The sequence below is a fragment of the Polyodon spathula genome, chromosome 16 (assembly GCF_017654505.1).
Source record: "Polyodon spathula isolate WHYD16114869_AA chromosome 16, ASM1765450v1, whole genome shotgun sequence".
NCBI lineage: Eukaryota > Metazoa > Chordata > Actinopteri > Acipenseriformes > Polyodontidae > Polyodon > Polyodon spathula.
Genome location: NC_054549.1, coordinates 12737561 through 12757389, shown reverse-complemented (window position 1 = coordinate 12757389; position 19829 = coordinate 12737561). Strand labels below are relative to the sequence as shown.

The window sequence follows — 19829 nt, the reverse complement described above, 5'->3', positions numbered from 1 at the left end:
TTTCATTTTATGTGAGCTTTGACATTTCTGGCTGTTAATATGGAATGAAATCATGAAATATTTACATAAATATTACATTAAACTGTATTAAGAATTAAGACAGACGTATATTTACTTGTGGGGAGATGCTGGTGGAGCAAGGGTGACACTAAGAGGATGCACAATGGCAGATATAGAAATGACAGAGGGCGTCTGGGGCCGTTTCAATTTTCCACCACTTGGGTTTATTATAAGCAGGCACTTACTTCTCCAGGAAAAGACCACCAAATACAGATAGCAGGTAAATAAGCAAAACAACAAAAAACACAGGCACAAAACAGCAGCATGGGTTTATGGGAGTCATTCACTGAGTTATGTGTACGAGGAGGCTTCTCTTGTAAAACCTGGCTCTGTTTGACTCTTACTCCTACACAATAGATAACTGTGCACAGAATCCACAGGGGACAAGTCACGACTGGACTTGAGAGAAAAAGACCGCTGCTAGTTTAGCCTCTGCAGCATCTAAAAAGCATTTCAGTGAACCCTTGTGAAGATGCAAAGAAAAAAAAAAAAACGATGACTAAAATGAAACGTTGCAAAGTGATCCCTGTTTTAATTCTGAGAAATACACGCTGACATAAATTTTGTTTTCAGTAAAATAGTCAATTCTCGTTAATTGCTATTATCAGAAATCTAAAGCCGTTATATCCCTTGTATAATGCACACCCCTTGTATACTAGCAAAAGCACCACAGTATACTATGCAGAGCGTGCATAATGCAGACCTGTATATAACACTAGAATTCTCACCATTTCTAAAAGGGTGTGTGTTAAATTCTAAAAATTAACTTACTTTTCCAGGCTTTTTTTTTGTTTTATTTATTTTTTCAGTTGCAGATTTTGATGCAACCCCCCCCTCCCCTTCCCGGCATATGGAAAAACAGCAGTGCAATGGTTCAATGTTATCTAGACCCTGGGACACAAGAAAGCATATATAGTGTTAATTATTCTTACCAAACAGAGCCTTTCGACGGAAGAAAGGCTGACACTAGACCGTATGATCATTACACTTGTGATCTTATGACTTTGACACATAATTCTCTCACTTTTCAACCTTGATAACACTTCACGTCATACGCTATGAAAAACAGATTTTTTTGTATTTTTAAAATCCAAAGTTTAAGGATCCCCAGCACTCCATTCATACACAGTGTTTTTAATTATGGGTAGAGTTCATACTGTGCTCTCTGTTTTAGGAAAATAAACCATTCCTTCCATTATGTTGCATTTATATACAAATAACCATAAATGTGCAAGTGGAGGTGGAGGGGTGGTGGCATTTTCTCAGATTTAGATTTAAGGAAAAATATAATAAATTAAACCAAAATGTGAGTTAACTTGTTCTTTTCCAAACTGGATTTGATTAAGAGTAATTATCATTGTTATAAATCATTACCAAGCCATGTTGTAATATTTCATGTTATATTACTATAATATTTCATTACTGTAACCTGGACCTAACCCTAACCCTAATTAATGAGCATTAGGGGGGAAACAGAGAAAATTGAAAGGTTAATATCACAATAATGACTTGATAATTCCTGCTACAGCAGTCTGTGCCCGCATTAATATAATGCATGCCAATCAAATACAATTGAGACGAGTTTCAGTGTGAGATTAAAAAATGACGTACAGTATATTGCAGAGAAACAAAGACATTGAAAAATGGAACATTTTAGGTCAAGTTTAATAAACTAGAATGGCTTTGGTTATAGTCAGCAGATTCCGTCTAAATATATAATTTTTTGCTATGAGATCCAGGGATGTGATGGTTATATTTTCAAGGTGAAATTTGGGCGGAATGCCCTTTTTGCTGACACAAGGGTATTTTCTCAAACATGCTAATTTATAGGGAGATGATTTTAACTAAATGATACTTGTCAAGGCTTTGTGATGTCATTCTGTCTCAAGCAGTGCCCAGCTGAAACCAAGGGGCAGCAAATTCAAACTTCAATGCCGAAGCTCTACAAGGTTGAATCTAACACATCTTAACACATTTAGATGAGACACAGAAATGTAGGAGGTAAGTCTCTCAGTGTCAAGGAGATAACTGCAATGAGCACTTAGGTCGTTACACTGTCCTCCTTCCAAATCTTCAACCTTGGAGGCTTGTATAAAGTGCAGCTTTATACAGTATATTCAAAAAGTGTTAGAACAAGGAGAGGAATCTGGCCCTGTTTGAGCTTTAAAGCTAATTTCCTTGTCATAGCTGCAGGCCACCCTTAGTGGCAAGTTATATCAATACCCTCATAGTTACAACAAGGCTTTGTAATTAAAAGGCTGGTGACCTGGAAAGTGTGACCTCATTCCGAGAACTCTGTCCACATGAAAAAATAAAAACCATTAAATTACTGTAGTTATAATATTACTCTTTCATCCCTACATACATATAGACTTATTGATAAATGTAGCCATTTGGGAGGCTTTATCGTAATGCTGACATTTTTACGCACATGGCTATATAGTGTAAAGGCTTACTTCCGTTCATATCACATATTTACTGTAACAGTGGCATTTACAACTACCAATGAATGTATATAAAAAAAAAAACTGAAATGACATGATTGGGAGACACTGGCGTTTTTAAATATAAAACACCTATATGAACTGAAGTGAGAACCATGTAAACACATTGTTCAATCCTAAGACTGTCACAATTACTGTAGACTTACATGCCTCCAATTGGCATTTGTATTAAGTGGAAATCTTTCTGTTAAACATCAGAATGCCTTGTTATTTTAAGGATTAAAAAGATTGTTATACACATTAAGAATCGCCTGCATACAATTTCACAAGAAGGCATACAATGTAAATGACTAAATGCATATTAAAAATAGTTTTAAAAATAAATGTAACGCTATTTATAAATCAGCTCCTTTCCTATAAAAAAAAAAATATATATATATAATTAACTAGGGAAGGGTCTTTATAACAACTTACTGTCAATGTGGCTTAATAGTGCATTACCCAAATTAACCTAGCATTTCTTCTGCCTAACCATTTTCACAGCCATGTGTTTTCATCTGTTGGTATTGATGAGCCACAAACATCCCTAAACGCATGTGTCCTTCACTGTTGTGTGGTTGATGCGTTCTGATGCATTCATTTCAAATAAAATGGCACAAGTCTCTCAGTCAAATGTTCTATTTATTTAAAACCTCACATTAAAAAAGAAGGGGGGGTACGTGGATTTATTCAGGTTAGAATGCACTGCTGTAGTAACGTGATCTCTGTGTGTTTCTGAAACCAGCAACGGAAGCACAGCGTGCTCTATTTAAAAACAGTTGTTTTTATTCTGTTTTCGTCCCTGTCTATTCCAGAAAGGGGTCCTGAATAATGAAGAAACTCAAACTGTGAATAATGGGGAACACAGATCTTGGAAATTTCAAAAAGACATCAGAGTTGCGATACCCAGCCGATGCAGAGAACAGCAGCCGGCAACAATGGATTTTGTATCCGGTTACCTCTGGTAATCATACAGCTTTTAGGCTCACTTTTCACTGCCTCATTGCTTCAATGATAGAGATGAAATCCCAAAGCTTTTATGATTAATTAGTCCCCGTAGTCCACAATTTTTCAGTAAAGAATAGAAAAAATATATATATTTCACATAACTGCTATTTGTAGAGGAAGAATGTTGGTTCAAAGTCACAAACAAAGCACAACTTCCAAAAAAATAACCATTATGCTGTCTTAAACTGCATTTACAAATTCACTCATTTAACTTTCAACAAGTAAAGAAATAAAATGCCTCAATATCTACTAAGACAACAGAATAAGCATATGATACAGTGTTATTGGTTAGGAATATGGAATTATGTAAGCAAAGATCGACAGTTCTTTACATGGTTTCTGTTAGTCACAGAAACCAAAACTGTTGCTGTAACAATTATAAAGGAGATAAAGTCTTCAGGACGCTGGCATATCTGACGAATGCACAAAGCTGGCCTGATGTTTAACTAGCGATGCAGAGAACCATGAAGGAGTGGAAATAACATCTTCGGTTTCCACTGTCTTACCGCTCACACACACACACACACAATTACTTGAACACAACACACAAAGTCACACATGCTTCACAATGCTGTACCTTTTTTTTCCAGTTGTTTCAAATCATGCAACTATATCGGTTGCCCTCACAACAGTGACTAATTTACCCATCCGGAATGAAAGATTAGGTGATGCATAATAATAATACAAAATCAAAAATAGCTTTTAAATGCTAGGAGCAGCTAAAATGGACAACTCCATTGAAAGTGGTCCACGAAGCGTCAATATGAATTTTCCTGCTCGTTTGTCTGTTAAGCAGTAAAGCACATATCCGAGTGAGCATGACCCCATTTGACCCTAAGACCCAGAATGACCCTGCCTTGACCTGCAGCTTTTACAGCAGCTGACCAAATGCAGCCAGATGGACACCTGACACCAAATCAGACCCCTGTAAATATCAGAACATGTATTCGAAAGGGGAAATGCACTGCTTGTGTTGTAACGTGTGTTATTAGTTAAAAACAAACAATGTAATAAAATTTACTTCTCCTTCAACTACTTTTGCTTTTACAATAATGGTAAAAAAAAGAAATGTATTTATCACCTTCCCTGAAGTGCATATCATTTAACCATAAGGTACAATTAAGACTTCTGTTTTTCTTCATTTAATTTTTCGGTGCTTATTTGTAGCTTTTTGTATGAAATTATTGTTTTCGGTTACATTCCAAAATGCTTGGCCGGTTTCTGTCAAAATCTGTATTGTAGTAACTGGACAGATCCTCTGTATCTCAACTGTAATACAGCTTTAAATCCTGCGAACAAGCCTCCATTCCTAATTGTAATTAATTTTAAATGTGCTGCCACTCAGCAGTTGGGGCGGGTTTAAAGTATTCTGAATGAATCAATTCTAGATGTGTCAGGAAGGAAGGGCATTGCCAAACTGCACTGGTAAAGGCCTTTTTTGTAATAGTAGTATTTTATTTTTTTGAATGGGAAAATGGGGGTCAACGTGAATGGAGTAACCATTTCCACTGTTTTCCCAGTGTTCACTGGCTATACACGACTTCAACTGTTTTGTAGCAGGGGTGTTGTTTTTATGGCTTTTTTTTATTGTTTGTCATTTTTCAGTGTGTAAATTTTGCCGGTTTTTACCAAAAAGTGAAATTAGCCAGCAAACTCATGTTTTACAGCATATGTATACAAACTTCCTTAAAAGTCCAGTTCTACCTAGGGATGAGATAATCCCTCGCTTCAATCTTACAACATCCTTAACTTGAAAGAGATTGGAAAAGCAGAGAAATTCCTGCTCACCCATTGCAGTTGTTGTCATATCAAAGCAACTCTGACGACAGGTCTACTTCTCATAAGAAATTCCAAAGAGGGCCCCACATACCTTTCTTGCGGAGGAAGGCTTTTCTTGTGTCCAGGGGACTCTGACGGACCTTGGGGTTTTGCAGAAACTTCACTGATGTGGCAATCTGTTCCAAAAAAAAATAAAAATCTTAAGAAAAAGACAAAAACGTTCTCTTTTAAAAGCTCTAGGGGTTTTGTTGTTGTTGTTGTTTTGTTTCTACAGCACTGCCAGTGTTCTTTCTCATTAGCAAAACTAACTGAACATAAGAGAGGTTTTGAAGTGTAGGGGTCCACTGGGAGAGTGTTTCCTTTGAACAGCCAGACCATTCAGCAAAACCTCATTACTGAGATCAAACAACCAGCTTTATAAGAATGATTATGCTTAGTTAAAACGAACATTGAACAGCATCATTTTGCGGGAAATGCTTCAATTAAAACATTTATAAAAACAACTAAAATCAAGAATTTGTCTAAAATTTAAAATCAAAACAGATCAATAATGAAATACTTACATTTTGAAGAATGTGTTTGAATTTGAGGCATGTGTCTGAGGACAGTAGGTGTGTAATCTATACACGGTTTAAAACTAAAGTTTCTCATAAGAACAATAACATTCACATTAAAATTAATTGTGAATTCATATTTTATTTATATAAAACGATACCTGTAAAAAGTCAACACAATAGTTTAATATAACAAGCTAAAAAATTTGAGAATGAAAAACTTGAAAGAATAAAAGGTTATTTTCTTTTTAAAAAAATACATAAAGAATACAGTTTACAGTTGCAACAAATAACCAGTTAAATGAAAATAACTATCAAATGGAACTAAAAGAATAAATTCAAGGGTTTTGATCAGAGTTTAGCCGATAAGATGTCCTTGTGTTTAAACGTGTAGAGTGGCTCCATATGCAATCGCGGCCTCCTCTACTGCACCTAATATCTAAACACGTTGCTTAAAACTTCAGTAATTTTTTGGGTTAAAGATATGCTCTGATCAAATCATAAATGTAACTAGTTTAAAACTTAATGCACTAGAAAATAAAACAGCACTAAAACACCTGTAGTTGTAAATGCATTATGCTCATGGATTTTTTTTCATGCTGTTACAAGATGAATCTTAATTTCAGCTTAATGTAGTTTTCAAAAGAATTAAAAATATATGTATCTTTAATGTCATTGAAGACATTAATTTTAAGTGTGTAGTACGACGTAAGGCTTTTAAAAAGGCAATGAACATGAAATAATATCTATTTGACACCCATAAAGTGGAAAAAAAAACCAGAGTGAAAGGTGCCGTTGCAATGATTAGTTATCACACCTGTGGTCCCTTTGATTCAATTGTAAAAGTAATCTCTCTAATAGGTTAAAAGGTTTTGATCACTGTTCTTTTCTTAAAGTGGCTAAAGATAAAGTGATTGAGCGCCCTTGTCTTCAGTAATTCGTTTTAGAAAATGCATTGCATATACTAAAGAACAGCTTGCAAGCAGGAATCCTATTTTCATATCAGCCGAAGTGCAAAACTACTGTGTGGAAAAGTCTGGCATACTAATTCTGTTTATTGAATGCTATAACAAAGGTGAAGATTTGTCTTTTTTTTTTTTTGCATGGTTTGTTTATCTAAAAATTATGATATCTGATAAAAAAAAAATTGCGGGAGGCTGAAAAAACTAAGAATCAAAAACACTTTGACAATGGATAATGCCAAAATAAATCTAAAAGTGCATGCTGGACATGACAAATAAATCTATACATTTGTTAAGTTAAAAGAATTAGAGCATACCATGCAAGTTAAAAAAACTACAGCATGACATGTCCGTTAACATGGGGGTGTCAGAATTCATAGATATTTATTAGAAGCAGCCCAGGGCATCCTGAAAACCACTCGCCCAAAACTTTCCTCTACCCGTTTTGACAAGTAGATCAAAGCATGCATGGAATCATGTGTTAGGATCTACGCCAGAACTGTAATCACATGGTCAATTTAATTTTTCTATTTTCTAAATTGGGGCACGTCACACTTTTTCATCAAGGAGTACTGCACGTCATTTCCCGTAAATATTATGTTTAGTGCAGAATAAATATTGAATTGCTGCTTGATTTATGAAACTGTGTCTGTGTAAAAATAGTGATGGCATTTGGTGCATTTACTGCAAAAAAAAAAAAAAAAAAGACACTTAACTTACTGCTTTCTTTAAACACGCCTTGCAGATTTCACAATACAAACACCTATGACTAAAAGAGATTTCATTGCACGCAATAAGCACAGTAAAATCCCATCTATAGGGAAATTCTATGGTAAGCAAAACCGTGACATTTTCCGTAATGTGTGTTTTGTTTTTGTTCCCCCTTACTTGGTTGTCTTTACAGGGAGTGGTTTATACAGTGTGACAAACACACAAACAGAATATAGTGGAATCTGTGTGTAATGAGGATGCTGTGAAGTGTGGCCCGATACTACGCTGGTGAAACTATCCAACCACAAAACGAACAGCAGCCAGTAATGTTTAAATCTGTGGTGCACAACTCAGGTCATGGAGGGTCGGTGTCCCTCCTGGTTTTTGTTCCAGTCATACCCTAAATGAGTTAATTGGACCAATTAAGCTTCTAATAAGGTCCAATAAAGTACTTTCGGGTCAAGTTGGATTAAAAACCTGCAGAGACACCGGCTCTCCAGGACCGAGTTGTGCACCACTGGTTTAAATAATCAAAATATCCAAGATATTATCATGACCCCTCTCCAGTTTTTCTCACATTGCAAGACTGTTTTATTTTGATGCATGACAATAGAGTATTTCCATACCATTTAACTGAACATTTTATAAATGTACCTCGATCAAAAATGTGTAGCTTGCATGAAGGCAGAAAACAAAGCAAACTTTTAAATACTACAGAAACTTAAGAACACCACTTCTATAATATTACAGTGGGTTAGGAGGGGGACAGGACATGTTGCACCTTTCCCTGCAAGAACAAACAACTTTAATTTGTGTATATTTTTCTTGTTACGAAACAGTTACAGTATCTGTGCAAGTGCAACACAACAATAGCCGCAGAAAGGCATGCATCAGGTGCGTCAATAAAAAACCATCATCAACAAAAGCAACTGTAAAATCGGTTTGAAAATGACTAATTTTAGATGATCTTCTCACAAAGATTCTTAGTTTTTCCTAAGAACCTTCCTAGAACTGCGCTCTTTCAGTACTTAATAAAAAGAAATCAATAAAACATGCTACGATAATGACTCTGCTAGGCTACAGAACATGCATGTTTGTGGAAATGCTTCACGTAAGTAACTTGTTTCAAAGCAGCAATTGCACATCTCAATGACATGTAATCTACGGAAAACGTTATTTCACTGCAAATGACGTAGCTCTTCTGGACAAATTCTATCCAGACACCCCAATCAATTATAACCTAATTTCACAGATTTTAGTCTTGTCTAGTTATTGACTTATAGATCACCACTGTTGTAGTAGAACGATACTACATACGGCATGCTTTTAAAAAAGAAGGTCAGCTTCATATTGGATCTTGCATTACAGTGCATTTGATTTGGCAGCTTTAATATCTATTTTAAATTAAAAGGGAGCTTTAAGCTTTGGATGCAGCAAAGAATAATACCAGTAAAATATTTTTTTTTCATTATTTTATAATGTGTTTTAAGTCTGAAGCTACTAATGCACAAAAGTGCTCTGTGTACTAACCAGCCATCTTTAGAAATCAGATTAGCACTAAAGGGTCAGATGTACCTGCAAAAGTGCTTAAAATTCAATAAGAAAGTGATGCAAAAAAACCCATGTGGTTTTAAGGGCAGATTGAACTTTACTAAGTGTTTTTATTAAGTTTAAAAACTGACACATGCACTTTTCTTGACTTTTTCACCTTAAATTTTACAGTTAAAAAATGGTGGGGGAGATCATTAAACATATTGAACAAATTTGACTTGCCACAAGGCAGACACACAACTCCCACCTTCATACAGTAAGTTCTGCTGATAGACATTTTATTCACTTAAATTGATGAAACACAGTTCAAACTGGTCCATTAAACTGCGGCTCTGCATGGATATCAAGAGAGATGTATGCTTCTAGTGACTAATACACAAACCACTCAGACACTCAGAAATGCGGTTCTCAAAATGACTGATGAAACTTTTTTTAAAAAGGCCAATTTTTTTGTTTTTCCCGTCAAATAACGAAAGCTAACAGAATTTAGTATTTCCGTTGAATTTGGTACTTACCAGAAATTGCTTTTTTTCAACACTTTTCATTCAAAACTCATGTGAAAATAAATGATGCATAAAAGGCTACCTGGGGTGTAACTTACACAAGCATTGGTACTAATGGTGCAGAGCTGTATATGCCAGCTTGATTGTGTAACGTAGTGTAAGAGAGAAACAATGTCTTTGATTAAGTGAAAGGTGTCTAAAATAAGTCTGAATGTAGTATACAGATCAATACATTATATTAGAATATTTTAGGTGTCAAAAATTGCAGTTTTAAGATGATCCCTGACAGAGGAAACTGAGTTTTAGAATGTTGGCCCATCTGACGAGCCCCCTTCATTGGGTGATAGCTGCCCACTGACAGTGTAGACATGTCACTGGTCTCATCAGTGATTGAAATGGAAACGCCTGCCGGTGTGTGGGAGGCAGGTGCCCATGCACTGGCCAGGCCCCAGTACTAACCATGCCTTGCTTCTCAAAATGACAATCAATGAGAATGAGGGCAAGGAGAGCATACTTTAGACTCAAGAGCCAGCACAGACAGAGGTTGAGGAGATCCGAGTGGCCCATCTCTCCCACCATCTGCAACTACCAGTTGTGTGCTTAATATGAACCAAGTAATACTGGAATAGCAATGACTATAAACACCAAAAGAAGAATGGTAAAATAAAAGAGGGAGGGAGAGGGAGGGAGGAGAGTTCATTAAATAAATAATTGTGACAGTATAAATTACATATTACATAAAAACATTGCAAACCTGTAAAAGTTCATAATGAAGCACTACCTAAAAAATTATTAAACTGCACCAAACACAGACCCTGTGCTATTGCTGCTCGTTCTTTTACAGGCTTTGAATTACTAGGTTGTCACTTGCCGAAAAAACCAAGGTTAAGCAGCCAGCTTGTATTATAGGCCGTGGCATATTAAAATAAGGTAGTAAATTAAAAGCAAGCGCAGTCTTTATACTTCTTTACTGCTCAGATTTTTCAAAGCCAAAACAGTTTCCAAAAACAGCAATGCTATTCAGGTAAAGAACAGAAAAAGACTTTAAATAGGTTTGGATTTATTTTTGCAAGCATTTGACAAAAAGGACAGGGCAGCAAGACAACAGTACAACCCAGAGCAAAGGGTTTACAGGCAGGAATGATAGGATGCTCTTAGTCAAAAGCAACACTAAAGAAAGCTAAGGAGGGAAATCATTAGTCTAGGATTCAGCTACAGTGCGAATCAATTCATTTAAAACTGCCCTGTACATTTATGGAAAAGCATCAGTGATATAATAAAAGGGTTATAGACATGAAAAAAAAATTGTGTTAAGCCAGTTTCAAATTCCTGCCAAACAATGGTTCAGGAAAAAGAATGAAGCTCTATTTTAATTAGCAGGGCTTCATGAGTGATCGGATAACCAGAGCAGTTACCGGGATGCTTTCAACGCGATGGGCTGCTGATATCAGAGCCCTGAAGATGGAATGGGGGTTTGATGTAATTATGTATTTCCTTTTTCTCTCTTAACAAGCTGATGCACTGAATTGCCTTTGTAATCTTTTAAGAGTACATATTTAAACAGTTTTGTAATTACAACACTTGTTTTTTAGCCATTTTGTTTTTGTTTATGTATATATATATTTTATATATATATATATATATATATATATATATATATATATATATATATATATATAGATAGATAGATAGATAGATAGATAGATAGATAGATAGATAGATAGATAGATAGATAGATAGATAGAGTATCTATCTTACAGATACAAGGTCTGCTATTCATGTTTGCCCTGTGTATGTTGTTCCCTGTTTTTACACTTGTCAATTTCTACTGTAACTGTTTTTGGTCTCCAAGAAAGCTTTGTGACTGGATTTGCTATTCAGTCATAAGTATATAAAGAGATACACTGGCTCAGCGATCTTACAGTATAGATAGAAGCAAAAACCAAATCTTTCAGAATTAAAAACAAACATATGCGACATACAAAAAAAATAGCTTACTACAATTTACCCCTTTATTTTATTTATTTTTAGGTCTGAGCATTGTGGTTCCGAGATGGAATTTTTGAATGCATCAAAATTCTAAAAGGTCAAAAAGTACATTCTCAGTGAGCAAAGTCAATGGAAAACTCCAATGACTTATTTCACGAAGGTTTAAAAATAACCAGCATTGTGTTATAGTCCCCCCCACCGTCCCCCATAGGCACAGCTGACAAAAATAACAGAAAAGTTACGCAATTGGAAAAAATAAATAAAATCGACACGTTTCTGATCTTTAATCATATAGTTCAATGCCATTTCAAGAGATGCAGGTTACCCATGATCACACATAAAAAATTAAATAAAAATGGATTGTTAACAAATTCTGACTATTCTGGTATTGACTATGGGGTTTCCTTCATGGTACACCACAGTGCTTGAAGATAATGCTTTTAGGCAAAAAACACAATGTCATTGTTTCATTTTGGGTTACTGCACAGCTCCCCACAATTGCCTGATGTATGACTATTACACCCCCCCCTTGAATCATCTCATGACTTGGACAGAGTAGTTTTGTTCAATGGAAAAAGTCATATTTCTGACTGAAGACATTTATGAAAATAAATGAATAATTCTTTTTTTTTTTTTAAAAAGGTGATTTCCAATTAACTAAAAATAAGTGTAAAACTTGTATTAATCATTTAATTCTCATATATATATATATATATAGATAGATAGATAGATAGATACACACACACACACACATATATATTATTATTATTTGGTCCTATTTTATTTTGTGCCTCTTCTCCATGCACAATGAGACCTGTTCAGATTCTGTGTCAATGCAGAGCTGAGGTAATGGAGAGCTGGTGCACTGTCAAGCAGTAGCAGTCTCGTGATCAAGGTGATGAAATAGAGCTGTATACAGCTAGAGCTCTTGGTTATTTCGATTACCCAGTTCTTTCACAGGAACATCATATTTTTGGGGAAATCCCTTTTTTAAAATTAGCCAGAAAGCACTTGATAAGTTAGGCTCTTAAGCACTAGAAGGAGGGGTCAGTAAGGATTAAATGGTAGCCAACACTTGAAAACAACAAGGCATACAAGACGATAATGAAACAAACTACTCACTTAACAGAAATGCAAGCTTTCCTGGTAGCAAATCAGTAAACGGACACCTCCTCTGGTCCTAGATTGGTCAAAATGTTTTGAGAAAATAATGTAATTCAAAAACACTTTTGCAAAAGCGAAAGCAATCAATTTTAATTAGTTGATTTTTTTTCAATCACATTAAATTTAATGTAAAACCATCGATCCTTTTTTTTCTTTAATGCAACACAGCTTTCCTGAAATTTGAGGCTATTATGGAGTGGGTAGCAATGGCATGTACAGTACTTCCAGCATTCCGAAAACCCAAGAGGGCTTACAGGACCCCCCCCAAAATCAGTCATTATTCTTTATTTTAAAAGGGTTTGTGTAAACTCTATGGTGTTCTAGAAGTAGCCCCACTGTGGTACGATTATGCACAAAGAGACTGAAGGAGGCATCACTGCTATCCACAACATATACTATTATCCTTCATAAGCAATCTCTTCATTTATTTCTTGCAGAACACTCACAAGTTTATAATACACGGTGTGTTATAATTATGCATCTATGTTCTGTAGCCCAGTACAGAAGCTACACTGAAACAAAACAATGGGCTTTTTCTGTTAGGTAGCGTGCAAACAGGTACATAATTAAACAGGTACATTTTTACAAGGGAACTCATTTATTAAACCGTCTCTTGCAGAAGAATATCTTATAGAGATCTAGAACTGTCATTCAACAAAAAATAACGCACATGATCTTAGCATTGTACTGTGTTTGCTAATTCTGAATACAGGATTAGCAGACTGATAATGGGCAGGCGTGGTTAGTTAAAATACATTTTGCATTTGTTTGTCCTTTTACTTATAACTTACTGCGGTGTTCTTTTTTAGTGAATCTTAAACTGCACTGCTTTCTGTGGCATGTGCATTAGGCACAGCATGCCAATCAAACTGATCTGGTATGAGGAATACCAGTGTATTACACACTGTGACATTTTACCATGCTGTTCTATCACTGTCATTCTCGAAAAGAACGGTCGCTAATCAGCCTTCGTGAAGCAACAGGCTCAAATCCTTCAGACGGCTAAGAGGCAGGGGCATGACTCCATCACCCAATAGCCCTACCTCCAACGATGGGAAATAACTCCATTCACTTGTGTATCAGTCTGCAAGGAAGGGGATTGGAAAGCATGCCTAGGCTTAGAAGGTTAACAGCACCATCTTCTGGCTGAAGGAGGCAATTGCATGAACAACATTAAAACAACAGTGTGCTGGGTTCATTTTTCCAGTGACTGCCGTCTCAGGTTTAATAACGTACTAATGTGAGACAATAGGCGTTGCTTTTAAAGTGGTACGCAGATGAACGTTTGAGCAACACGATAGCTGAAAAGCTAAGCAACACAGACAAAGTGTTGGAGAAAAAAAAAAAAAAAAAAAAAACCAGGTCGTCAACTTTAATCACAACATACTGTACCTTCTTTGAGTAATATTGTCAAAGTGCAGATTTGAGCTTGGCAGAGGTTAGACTCACACACAAATGTGCACAAATATTTCATAGAAATAAAACCTACAGCAAGCCTATTCAAATATATCAATCCATTTAAAAAGGGGGTTTGTTTTAAGGTTACCTGCACCCCTGAAATCTATAATGCTGTAATTCATCTACAAATTACCCCACTTTGTCTAGCCCCCCCCCACCCCCCCCAGACCAAAACAAATCTTCTCTTTCAATTCGCAACCTACCCCCTCCTCCCCTATCCCAGATCATTAGCTGGACTTTTTTTCTGGACTGGACTTTTTTTTTTTTTTTTTTTTTTTTTTTTTTTTTTTAACTACAGAAGAGTGGATTAATCAGAAACGGGCTGCGATTGTACAAGACACAGGAGCAAGAGACGAGTTTTGTTCTTTTACTAAATTTTTTGCAAGTGTTTGGTTTGGGTGTAAACTCAATAGTGTGCAATAATGTACAACAAAAATAATGGTTTTCAAAGGAATCCTGCCAAAGTTTTCTGGTTTTACAGCATACCTGCCCAAAGCATGTTTATCCAGGTGCCACCCTGTACTTCCCCTACCTTACATATTAAAACAAAAATATTTTGTTGTTTTGTAAATGTCTATAATTACAGTCTTGACCAAATGTTTTTGCTAAATGTCTCTCCAACTTAACTCTTCTTCCAGTAAGATCTATCCTGTTTTGGTCCAGCAAGTTAGATGTGAAGGGGTTACCCCCCCCCCCCCCCCCATATAAAATCACTTGTTCTGCATGATTCTCTTCGGTTTAGATTAGATCATTATTTGCCAAGCTTATCCGGAAAGACCCCTCACTTGCTTATTGGTGGGGAAGCATATCAGCGTTGCACAAGCTTCAATACACAATGCTTTACCTGTGGGCTTCACTGCGCAGTGCAATCTTAATATGCATCCCCACCTCACTTCCCCACAAGCAGCTTTGAGGAGTCTATCAGGAAATGGCTTAAAACTGAATTTTAAATGTTTGAGTTTTCACCCTAATTTCTTAATGCAATCACTAGGGGCTATTTACAATAGGCAACCTTGCAATTATAATTCAGATTCTATAAAGAATGAAGGAAGCAAAATTATGGAAGCCATAACCCACTCTTTACAGTAAAAAAAAAAAAAAAAAAAAAGTTGAATCTAAAGAAACGACAAAAACAAGCATCAAAACAAAGATGTGGTTCTCAACGAGGCCCATCACACTATTTCCCGTAACTAGCTGGTTCAAAGAAACCACGGCTTTTGCCAAAAATGTTTTTTCTTTTTTTGTATTTTTTTTTTTTTTTTTTAAATCTAGACAATTTTTTCTATGTGCACAACAATAGGCAGGACCTGTAAATAAGTCACCTCCCACACACCTGAGAAGAATGTATACATGAAGATGCCATTCTCTCGTTTTCTGTCTCTGCAAACCACAAAAAGCATTGCAGGGCTATGACAAAAGCCATAGTACTGTAGTGGAGGGGTGGGGGGGCGGTGCTGACTCGGCGGCTCTCACGGTGACAGACCCACCTGTTCTGACATTTCTATGTGACCTTGTCTCAAAACGGATGACAAAGCGACTTTCCACATTCCCACTGGAGAGGTAGCTGCCGGGCCATTACTTCACGCCCCGCCAGACCACTTTTTTTTTTTAAATAAAACATATGTGCGAGCAGAGAGATTTTGGAAGACAAGCAATCGTATTTGGACTTCTGAAATCCCCACCTACCGTCTGTGGAAGGATCAGTGCCCTGGAGGCAACTCCAACTGGGATATGCAAATCACTATTATATATAGAGCGAGCGAGTACTGCATGCAGCTTAACATCCAACACATTCTGCCATGAGACTGTTGAAAGCAATTCACATAAAATATCCTCCAATACACAGAACAAATACAGTACATTTATTTATTTATGTATGTATTTATTTTTTGTGGTGGTTGGCTCTTTAAGAAACTAATGAAGGTGCAAATAGATCTTTTAAAATTGAATTATGATTTTTTTTTTTTTTTTTTTTTTTTTTAATAAAACACAGTAGATACATTCTGTCTAGTCCCCTGCATCTTCAAAACCACACACACAACCACCAGAAAGCCTGCAGACACATTTTGCCTAAAAAGTCCTCTATAACTTAAAGCACGCGACATAATGACCGACACAACTGAAAGAACAGGGTCTGTATATGTTTTTGCAAATACTCTTGCAACTAAAGAAGTATGTTCAGTTTCTGAAAAGGCATGATGATCACCATCACACTGATTGACAATTTCATCAATAAACATGTATTCATGAAGCCCATGTACATAATCATCATCGTGCTATAGAATGGGACAGGTTATACATCTAACCAAGGGCTTTATAACTTGGACAGTACTTTACTTCCTAGGATTACTTTTAAAAAGACTATATGCAGACATCAAACCCGATGTCTGCATCAAGCCGGGTGTCTTGTGGCTCAACACTAAAAGCAGTGTTTGAAGCTGTAATCTCAATGCTGCTGCATGTCTTAACAGGTCTTCATCCCTGAAGAAAAACAACAACAACAAAGGCATTTGCAGAGGAAAATTGAGATTTTTTTTTTTTTCTGGTTTTACTAAGGTAGTCAATCAGTACCTTTCTGTTTAAGTGAAGCAGATTTCGAATGAATATACATTGGCTTGCCGTGTTTGCTAGCGTCAGTGAAAGGGAGCAGTGGTGGCACTGTAAGAAATGCACCGCAGAGCAGTTAGCACACCTTGGCAGGACTAGACTGGCATCAAGCTAATCGCAAGTGTGGTTTTTGCACAGATTTACAGGAAACACAAGAGACAGGCAGGCGGAGAGGGGACCACACACACACACACACATACATACACACACACACATACACACACACAGTTTGTTGCTACAGTGTTTGAAGTTATAAGAACCGTCCTGGAAAAAAAACGGCTGATGAATTTTGCTTGTTTGGCAGCTGCGTGAGCAGGGAGAGGCTATTCTTGGAATGGATTCAGGGGAACAAAACAAGAGATTAACATTAAAAAAATATTTCCTAAACCAGATACTGCACAGCAGGGATGGTTTTGTTTGTTTTCAAATGCGTAGATTCATCTGATAAAGGTTTCTCTCGCACCTGCCCAACGGTAAATAAAGACTGTTTAATTTTGCAAAACGCCTAAAGCCAATATTTATTAAAACAGCACAAAAATTGTTTGTTGGTCTGGTTTGACTAACTGAGAGCACCCTCTGAGAGGGTCTCAATTCAGTTTGATTGAAATGTATAATTCAAATAGACATTCAAGCTAAAATCGAACAGCACGCAATTCCAAATACACGGTCCACATGACCAGGCCCAGCGGCTGAAATGCTACATTTTGCCCAATACACGATATAGACTAAGCCACATCGCTGTCTTTTTTGTTTCAACAATAGCAGTGACAGAGTGGGACTTTTGCAATACATATTTAGCACACAGGAGACAGCAAGAGTAAGTATTGAGAATGATATAGAAAAGTAATGGCTGACGCAGGAATCTAATGCCATTATCTCATCATCCAGTTGTCACAAATTCTTGAATCTTTGACTGGACTGTATAGAGCATGTTACGCTGTTTGGAACGGCTTGTTCTATCTTAATTTCTCAACTCCCCCCCCCAAAAAAATGTAATTATAGGTTATTTGTGTGGGATGCTTGGTGGTCAGGAAATGACACATCCTGATAGTCAAGCAGCCCCTGATTCGAGGCCCTGTAATGACAACTACAGCTGTTTATCCAAACTGAGAATCTAGAAAAAAAAAAAAAAAAAAAAAAAGCCTGTCTGGTACACTCACACAGGTAGTTATTTTAATCCCCGTCTGGCTAATAGGCTTCTACTGACCACGAAAAAGATTTATTTCATAATGTCTTTTCTTTATACAGGCCGTTTCGCAGTCTACAGTACCCTCTGGTGGAATATCTAGTTTTAACAGGTGAACAGTGTGCTGCACAATCCAATGCAAGAAAGAAAAGCAACCAGTTCAAATATTATAAAAATGATCATTAAAAAGCCCCAGATAGATGCCATGTGGGGGTCCTGCCTTAGCTCTAAAACAGTAAGGTATTCTTCCTGTTACATTCCATTAAACCGAGGTTATGCTCTTGATAGAACGGTTAGTCATTCAATTATTAATAGCGTTAATGTATTTACATTTTTAGTGTACATGCCCATTTTCATGTAATAATTAATGAATAAGACTTCAGAGATTCTATGCACTTTCCTCTTTATTATTGATTGGGGGGAAAAGTACACATTTTAATGTGTTTTTTTTCTGCATTAGAGACCGAAATAAAGTGCATTTATATTTTGAAGCATAACTTTATAATTTACACCTCTTACATATATTAAGGCTGACAAATGTGCATTTGGTTGGCTCCAGCTTTTCCATAATGCAAGACTCATTCAGACTATGAATTCCATTATTCTGATAGCAAGTGTAAGTGTACTGCGTTGTGTGGTTGAGCCATTTGCTTTGGAGGGACGAACATGTGTCTTTCTAAGAACATGCTCTACATAAAAAAAAAAACATCCCACATCTAATTCACAAATTGCAGGGGTGTTATATTTTCACAAATATAATACGCACCTTTGTATAATGTCGTTACGTTCACTCCTGTAACAGGACACTTCTAAAAGCAATTTTGATCAATGAAGTGTTGGAATTGATTAAATTGGAAACTGATTTTAAAAAAGGAATTGGAATTGAAAAAACAGGAATTGAGCCCAACCCTGTCCATGATATAAGCACGTTCTGTGCAAAGATGCTATACACCAAATCTTACGGTACTTAGCACATGATAATTCCACTGAGGAGTGTTTACTAACCACCAATTCTAGATATTGACACTTCTATCTGCCGTAAAATAACTTTCGTCACCCCTTGTTAACATTCTTCAGCTGATAACCATTTTAAAGTCAGCATGCAATGCTGAATAATTATAGACAGAAGAGTTTCTGTAGTGTAGTTACAAATGCACCATGGGAATCCCCAGATTTAAACAAATAACATTCACTGCAGGGGAGCCGGCAGATGAATTAACATCTAATATCTTGCTGGGAAGTTTGATTAAGTACATTCCCTGTGTGTCAATTAAGGGTAATTTTTCACATTTTCAGACTTCTAAAAATAAAGCTATTTGGCAAAATAGCAGTGCAATGGAAATAAAGGCTTTTGAAATGAAAGTGGCAGCTTGCTGTTTGCTTTAACAGGAAATTATATCCGCGTGGCTTGAGCTGTTTTTGTTTTTGTTTGGTCATCTCCCCCCCCCCCCCCCCCACCAAAAAGAATTTGGCGTTTTATTACAAAATACAGGGCTCCCATTGCACAGTAAACTCTTGCTAATTTACCTATAATTTAAATCATGTATCATAATGAAATGCATGCTAATTGCTGCTGCATGTTAACTTACAATTCCTAATTTTTTTACATTTATCAAAATAATAAACAGGTTTTAGGACGTTACCATTTTTCATTTATGGAAAGACGAAGTAGTACTGTAGACACAGATCAACACAATCTCAACACTCGAATTACCACGCAGTTATTTAACATTGACGCTCTTCGTCAATCACAAGCAATCATTTCCATTATAAAGCTAATTGCACCTTACACTAATCGGCACACCCTATGCTCT

At 36.4% G+C, this 19829-nt stretch overlaps 1 protein-coding gene across 3 annotated transcripts in view; it reads right to left on the bottom strand.

Moving 5' to 3' along the window:
* The window catches only part of LOC121328318 (peroxisomal membrane protein PEX14-like), a 55473-nt gene that overhangs the window by 25073 nt on the left and 10571 nt on the right, over positions 1-19829 (bottom strand). For all 3 annotated transcript variants that reach the window (XM_041272937.1, XM_041272935.1, XM_041272936.1), the window contains exon 3: positions 5422-5506. In XM_041272937.1, coding sequence (XP_041128871.1) covers positions 5422-5506 — 85 coding nt within the window. The remainder of the gene's footprint in view (positions 1-5421; positions 5507-19829) is intronic.